General features: G+C 40.4%; 1 protein-coding gene across 1 annotated transcript; it reads left to right on the top strand.

Moving 5' to 3' along the window:
- The first annotated feature begins 3337 nt into the window (after positions 1-3337).
- Positions 3338-7932, top strand: npbwr2b (neuropeptides B/W receptor 2b). Its single transcript, XM_034086347.1, has 2 exons — positions 3338-3418; positions 3753-7932. The coding sequence occupies exon 2, from the start codon at positions 4583-4585 to the stop codon at positions 5597-5599; it is 1017 nt and encodes a 338-aa protein (XP_033942238.1). The 5' UTR covers positions 3338-3418; positions 3753-4582; the 3' UTR covers positions 5600-7932.
- Positions 7933-8505: the final 573 nt, after the last annotated feature.

The raw sequence follows: 8505 nt of genomic DNA, 5'->3' as shown, positions 1-8505 counted from the left end.
TGGTCTTCAACCTTCCTAAATTCTCCCACACCACTCCGCTCCTCCGCTCCCTCCACTGGTTCCGGTAACTGCTAGAATCCACTTCAAGACACTGGTACTTGCGTACCATGCTGCGAATGGATCTGGCCCTTCCTACATCCAGGACATGGTTAAACCGTACACCCCAGCACGTGCACTCCGCTCTGCATCAGCCAAACGGCCCGACTGATCATCGCTGCGAAGGGGACCCAAGTTCCCATCAGCAAAAACACGTGGGTTTGCTATCCTGGCTCCAAGATGGTGGAATGAGCTCCCCATTGACATCAGGACAGCAGAAAGCTTACACATCTTCCGGCGCAGACTGAAAACTCATCTCTTTCGACTCCACTTCGAGCAATAGAACTATTAACAAAGCACTTATGTAAGGGATAATGTGCTGCGACGCGGGATCTAGATCCCTCCGCTTCGCGTCGGGCTCCTGATCAGCCTGTCGGTGTTCTTTTCCCCATAATGACCAAGTCGCTGCACATTATCCCGCTTATTACATGGCCACATTCTCAACAAAGTAACGTTATGACTCCCAATATTAATTGAAATGCTTTTATGGATTTAGAAAATGATTTTATTGATTTAAAAAATAGTTGTATGTATTGATTTAAATTGACATGCATCCGCGAAGAAAAATAGTCCGATGTTACTGTTTGAACTAACGTAGCAACGGCAGGAACTGCTTCGATAGCGTTTTTGAGGAGCTTTCTGATTACAGATTTGAAAACATCGCTGCTTGCTTTAAAAGTAGCACAATTCATTATGTCAAACCTTGGAAAGTATCTCGATATCCCTGCCCTGATGCCAAAGTAACTGCACACTGTATGTTTTGCCATTTGATGTATATGTCTGGACCGCTGCGTAAAAAGGAGGGTTTCTGCCCGTTACTTCTCCGCTGTTTTCTTGTCCCTCTTGTCTTTTTCTTTTCTTCACTGGGGACTCATCAGCCACTAACTATTACTCCAAATTACTGTGCTCTCCAAATATATTAAAATGAATGTTAAAATCCTCCATGTTGCTATCACACGACAGCGGAAAACTAAAGACAATCAGACAGTTTGCTTGCTTTTCAAACTGTTACATTTGAAAAACAGTGAGAGCGTCTCTTGTCAGTTTGAAAAGCCAACGGTAGGACCTGCTTGCGTTTTTGAGGAGCTTTTTGATTACAGATTTGAAAACATCGCTCCTTGCTTTAAAAGTAGCACAATTCATGATGTCAAACCTTGGAAAGTATCTAGATATCCCTGCCCTAATGACAAAGTAACTGGCAAGTGAATATGTGTCGCCGTTTGATGTCTATGTCTGGACCGCTGCGTAAAAAGGAGGGTTTCTGCCCCGTTACTTCTCCGCTGTTTTTCTTGTCCCAGTTCGAAAAGCAAACTGCATGCAGTTTGCTTTTCGGCCCAACTGTATACAGTTAAATCGACCGGACTTCTTTCTGAAGATGTGAGCGTCCTTAACAACGGTCAATAAGTCCTTGACAGCGGTCTGTCTGTTCGGTATTAACAACGTGTCACGTGTTCTGAATTGACCAATCAGAATCGAGTATTCAACTAAGCCATGTAATAAATACTAATAAAGGGCTGGCTTATCTAAAGCCAGTTGAGTAGCACTTGAAATGTTTTTGCTCTATGAAGCCTGATGTACTTTATGATTCTGTTTTCTTCAAGTTTGTATTTTGTTGGTCGAACGCACTTATTGTAAGTCGCTTTGGATAAAAGCGTCAGCTAAATGCAATGTAATGTATTTATTTTAACATAACTTTAAGGGTTTTGCAAGTTCTGTATCAAATCATTGCATTAAATCTTTTTTTTAATTTTGAAACAGTATAGCCTTACTTCTGTAAATATACAAATGTAAGTTACTGGACATAACATGTGAACAAATACCTTTAAATGTACCCTTAACAACAACAAAAAACGGACAGACACACAAACACACCCAAACACACACAGGCCCACGTAAAAAGGCATTCACGCATTTTGAGAAAATGCAATTTTAAAAACAGAAAACTATCTCAAAATGCTGTTTTCCGAGTTGTTTGGCTTGAACCAGCGCATACATCTGGGCAATTCAATGTATGAAACTGTGCTCTTCAGATACTGACACAAAGAGATAAAAACAGGAACTGGCGAGATTTGATAAAAGATACTTAGAAAGGTAAAGTATATTTCATATCTGGCATGTGTGACACATTTTCTTTCAGACATTACAACTCCGACTGTCCATCACACTGTAAAGAGCAAGTCAAAAACTTTCTTGAAATCGACGAGTTAGACAGTTTCTTCCATCTCACATGTCATGGAGGAAGTTTTGGAAGTTTTTGATTTCCACAGAACATTTCAATGTGTCTCCCTCCAGGCCAACAGTTGACTTTGAAAAATCTCACCCGATGTGATCAAAATTTCTAGTTAAAAACTCTTAGATGCCGCATGAGAAACCGGAAACTTCTTTAAAATAGAATTTCCTCGGGCCGCCGTATAGCTCAGTTGATAAGGCCTGGGACCATTTGCCATGTTTCATCCCCTCTGTCTCCCGCCTTCACTTATGTCTCTAAAATAAAGGCGCTGGAGGCCCCCTTGAAACAATATAGAATGACCTCAATCTAGCACCATAGCAGTCATATACAACACTAGGGAGGCGTGTGTTGCAGTGGTCGGATCAGGGGGTCATAGGTTCAAACCCCACTGCAGTCAGTATGTAGTTGTGTCCCTTGGCAAGACACTTCCCCCCAAATTGCTCCTGGATTGTCCACAGTATTGAGTATGTAAGTCGCTTTGGATAAAAGCGTCTAACAAGTGACATGTAATACAATATATGTAATAATATACTGTAGGCATTAAGTTGAGAAAAATAACAAAGCCCCCCTTTTAAGTCTAAAAAAGTTGATATATTAAAGATATAAATAGAAGATTTAAAAGGTCCATTTTTGCTTGAGCCATTTAAATGTTGTTTTCATTGTTATGGGCACTGTACAAGACAACATATTTGCATGTATAAGCATCATGAGCATGAATAAGGATTTCATGTCTTTCTATTTGTACCTCTGCTGCTGGGAGGGATCTTTGACCAATTGTTTGTTTTCTCTTGAGTCCCCCACAGTACTGACCCCCTCCGACTGCTGAGGAAATATCTAGCTCTTTTTCTAACATAGTGGAGCATTTATCAGCTCAACAGCAAAGACCAAATAATACTTTTTGTGGATGTGCAGGTAGTAATCAGTGGATTTATCAGGGAGAGAGAGAGAGAGAGAGAGAGAGAGAGAGAGAGAGAGAGAGAGAGAGAGAGAGAGAGAGAGAGAGAGAGAGACCCGGGCAGAGGCTGCAGAGCTGCGCGTTTACCTCAGAGGACGGACTGGAGGAGATTGACTTTATCAGGCACACAGACAGAGGTAACTCAATTCACTTTCATATGCGAAATACTTTTATTAACATTGTACGCTTTCTATCTATAAATCGTTATTGTGTAGACTATACATGGCTTTGGATATAAAACCAGTAGACTAATTTTTTGCCAGGGAATTATATCGCGTGGCAAAATGTTTCCAATCTCAATAAACAGGAGTTTTACCCGTTGTATATTTTAGTTATATATTAGATTTAGAAATAAAGGTTGTTGACAGGCGGATAAACTCCACCTGTTGCCTCTTTTAGTACATTCACGATGTGTACTGCTGTGTTTGAAATGTGTGCAAGACAAATAATTGATGTCTCTCTTTCGTTCAGATTTTGGGATGCGCAACTCGTGCGTAAAACCTTGACGCTTTCTACGGATCGCGCTTGAAGCAACGAGAGGAAGCACCACGGCTTGAAGCAATTCGTATCTATTATCGTGGAAACGTTCAGCCTTCATAATCTCATTGTAAATCTTCGGAAACGGGGGAGGATATATTTAAGGAGGAGGGGAAGGGTATCTTGTATGAGGGCAAACGCAACAAAGGCGGACTGAATGTGATGTTCAAGCCGACTTCAGAAGGGAAAAGTGAAGGGGAGCACCGGTGGAGATAAAACGATGTGTCAACACTGGACTTTGAAAATCTACCCTGACACAAAACTGCTGATTTAGGGATCAAGGACACCGAGCATCCTCAGTGAATCACAGACCAACTCTGCTTGGGTGAGATTTTCACCAGACATAATCTGACAGGATTTATATTCATGCATACGATGTTTTTATATCTGTAAAAGTCTGTACAGTGAATAGGAGTGCATGGGAAAAGGTATCATAATTCGTTGATGTTTCTCTTTTTCAAACACCCTATTAACTGAAACAACAGTGAAACAATACTGATCCTAAATTAATGTTGGACTGCTGCTCATTGACTTCTGCTGGGAACTGTTGCTCTACCGACTGATCCTCTACACTGATGTAATTGAGCCTTTTTGTTTGCTGAACAACTAACGTTTCACGCTCAATACCAAATTACTCATGTATCTTGTGAAAGAGGTGTCTAAAAAAAGGGAAACAAATACACCAATGATTTTTCAAAAAAAGTAATTTGTAATATATTTAAAATTGTTTTCACAATGCTCAGAGACTCTTAGTGTTTTCAAACATGGAGAATGTGTCCGTTTCTGGTGGGGCACCCCCAGTCTGCAACGACTCTGTGGATTTCTACTCCCTGACATCCGGGAACAGCACTGACCTGAACTGCACTCTCCCTTCAGAGTTGTACTTCTACGGTGACTTTTACGTCATTTTACCGATCATCTACTCTGTGATCTGCGCAGTGGGACTGACAGGCAACACGGCCGTCATCTACGTGATCCTCAAAGCCCCCAAGATGAAAACAGTAACCAACATGTTCATCCTGAACTTAGCCATCGCCGATGATTTGTTCACTTTGGTGTTGCCGATCAACATAGCCGAACACTTGCTGCAGTACTGGCCTTTTGGTGATGTGTTGTGCAAAGTCATCCTCAGCATTGACCACTACAACATTTTCTCCAGTATCTATTTCCTGACTGTCATGAGCATTGACCGCTACCTGGTTGTTTTGGCCACAGTGAGGTCCAAACGCATGCCTTACCGCACCTACCGAGCAGCCAAGATCATCTCACTATGTGTCTGGATCCTCGTTATCCTCATCGTCATGCCTTTCAGTGTGTTCGCCGGCGTCTTCGTCAACCCAGACGATGGGAGGAAGAGCTGCGTGCTCAGCTTCCCCAGCCCCGAGAGTTTCTGGTTCAAAGCGAGCCGGATCTACACACTCATCTTGGGCTTCGCCATTCCGGTTTCCACCATCTGCATCTTGTACACCATGATGCTGTACAAGCTGAGGAACATGCGGCTCAACAGCAATGCCAAAGCGCTGGACAAAGCCAAGAAGAAAGTGACCATCATGGTGTTTATCGTCTTGGCTGTGTGCTTGTTCTGCTGGACGCCGTTCCACCTCACCACCATTGTGGCTCTGACGACAGACCTGAGGACCACGCCACTCCTGATCGGGATCTCCTACTTCATAACCAGCCTGAGCTACGCCAACTCCTGCCTCAACCCGTTCCTCTACGCCTTCCTGGACGACAGCTTCAGGAAAGCCTTCAAGAAAATGCTAGAATGTAGAACGGCCTGAATGTACCAGAGTGTGACAAATGAAACCTGTTGCAGAGATCTGCAGAGATTTGCTGAGTTAGGACTGAATGTGATGGAAAAGTCTGATAGCAAAGATTTATGTTCAAATCTAAATTCACAATGTCGGTTTTTCGCAGATTTGAATTGCTTGGTTTGTTAAAGCTGCACTAGGCAAATATGCACTTTGTTTGCACATGATAGCCACAGGTAGCTATCTTTTGTTTTGTCTCATTTATCCTTGATATAAAGAACAACAGGCCTAATCAAAGTACACAACATTCTTAATGTGACAACACACGTCTATAAATAATTCAAACTATAGTAAAGGATGTGAAATAATATTTGTAAGTCCAGCTTTTTCAAGACAGAACACTGTTTGGGTTCCACTTTACATTCATCACTCAATGTGGTCGGAGGTGATCTCATGCCAGCCAATCTAAATCACCTGATGAGACACGAAGATCTTATTTATCCGTTCTTTTTTTGTTTTTACATAATTTGCCTAGTGCGGCCTTTAATGGCTCTGAGAGCACAGTGTACGAGAGAACATATTTAACTTTATAGAAATGGGAAATATTGTTTGCAATCAGGAATGTTTGACATCCAGGACAAAATATAGCATTGAAAACAACTTGTTTGTTGTACTGTAACTTTGAGCTGAATTACCCATCGTCATTGTCTACAAGACGGGTCATTAAATCGGATAATTTTGCAGTTAAAAAGATGTCAGACATTTTCCATGAGGATATAAACATGTAATTGTGAGGCAGCAAGCCAAGACGTGCATCTGCAAACAGTTGTGACCTTCACTGAACTTCAACCCAACTGAGAACTGAGGACTGCCTCTGAGGGAGGGAACATCTGCTGTGTGGAGAAAATACAGTTCAACACAGTGTCATTGATTTGCATGCTGTCAATCAAATCAACTTCATGGGCATAGTCAGGGTTGGAGGGTAACAGCATGCATGTCAGGCCGTTATTATCCATTGCAAAAACTTGAGGGAAAAAGTTGGTTATAAAAACAACATTTTATGAACTATTGAGAAAGATTATCTAATCATGAATGTAAAAACGTAATCTGCCTTTAAATGATGCTTTGTTTTGAGTTATATGAAAGCAGATCAATTATACAGTTGTAAATTACTAAAGGTTTTAAGGTTCACAACCAGGTGTACAATGATCATGATCCATTGGCAAAATATGACCCGGACAATGACATTGGACTCTTTAAATGAGGTCACTGCTTGGACCAACAAGTTAATCATATAAGTAACACCTAACAAAATAAAAAAAATGCAACTTTACCAATCCTGACACATACTGTAGGTCTGCTATTAGTCAGGCATGGGACAGGAGGGCTATGTAAAATATAATCTGTGTTTCTCATCACATCTTCATTTTCTGTGAGCTTTTGTCGCCCTCTGTTGTCAACAGGGCTGTGTTACGTGAACATGCAGCCAGGCCCTTTTATAGAGTTTGTGGCAAAAATGCCCTTAAGGGGAGTTAAAGTCTTACGCAGCTTGTTTCAGTGGTTTACAGTTATTCCTTCTGTTGTCGGATATTATCTGCGATTCAATGAAATTCACAATCAGCATTTATTGCCCATCTCCTTCTAGCGTTCCTGTGTCACAGTTGAAGAGCATGAAGGCATTGAAAAAAACATGATGATGATTTACTATGTCAAATCACAACACCAATACAACACATATACATGTATCTACTTTGATTAAAATTCAGCAACATAAACTCGTTTTGAATTATTCTACAACATTGTTTAACATAATATAAAGGCTATGGAACATATACATTTGGTTGAGCTGGGTTGCTTAAAATACTTAAATGCGTGTACTTAATGTAAATACATTTATAATGATTTAAAAGTGTTGTTTATCATGTAATGTGTTTAGAGCTTTCTCCATGTGCTTGAAAGTTGAAAAAATAATAATTACCTGTTCAAATTCACAGGAGAGTTACAACACATCTTGAGACTTCTGAAAAGTAAGACAGTATTCTGAACAAGAACATATTGAAATCACTTACCCAGAAATGTTTTGAAAATAATGACACCCAACGTCAGTGTAACTCCTTTCAGGCTGATGGCTACGAACTGAGCAAACATCACAAGCTTGCAGCAGCAGCAACTTCTCTGTACTGTGTGTCCTGCTGTAAATGCTTATTTTAAATCACAATTGAATTGTACAATCATCGAAATGTATAGTCAAATATTCTTCATTCTAATATGAAATTGAGTTGAAGATCCTGATTCAATGTATTTTATGCAGCTTGTTATAAAAATAGCAAAATATCATGTCATTAAATGTATTTATGAATTTAAACCAATCATTCATGTCTTTCAATACCTGATAATGACTGAATAAATATATAATATATTTTCCCACTGGTATTCATGTATTTTAGATATAAAAGAGTGACATTTGCTTTATTTGAATAATACAATACATGTGCACAAATATTTCCGTTTCCCTGACAGGATTTTACCATGCTGATGTATACCTACTTTAGAAACAAATGAGGATAGATTATTGTTATTATCAGTGTGATCAATGGTTTGGGTCAGGGTCACCACAGAGATTTGTTACATGGGAAACCACTTCAGCTATCAGCTGAAGAGCAGCAGGATGGATTAGTGGTAAGAGCTACTTGTCTGCGAAAGGTCACAGATTAAATCTCGACAACAGCCTCCCTCATGTAGCGCTGAGCTGTCCAACTGTACCGGGGACATGGTGCAGTGCTGCAGAGTTCTCAAAACAGTTGTATCAGTTTCAACAGTCAACATGAATACCTAATAGTTCAATTCAATATGTTCACATAACGTTTTGGGCATTGTCATTTGTAGTAAAGACCGTGCTCTTAACCCTTAGATGCACGAGTGACTGGACCCTCTCT

This window comes from Pseudochaenichthys georgianus, chromosome 7 (genome assembly GCF_902827115.2).
Source record: "Pseudochaenichthys georgianus chromosome 7, fPseGeo1.2, whole genome shotgun sequence".
NCBI lineage: Eukaryota > Metazoa > Chordata > Actinopteri > Perciformes > Channichthyidae > Pseudochaenichthys > Pseudochaenichthys georgianus.
This window is presented reverse-complemented; position numbering and strand designations above follow the sequence as displayed.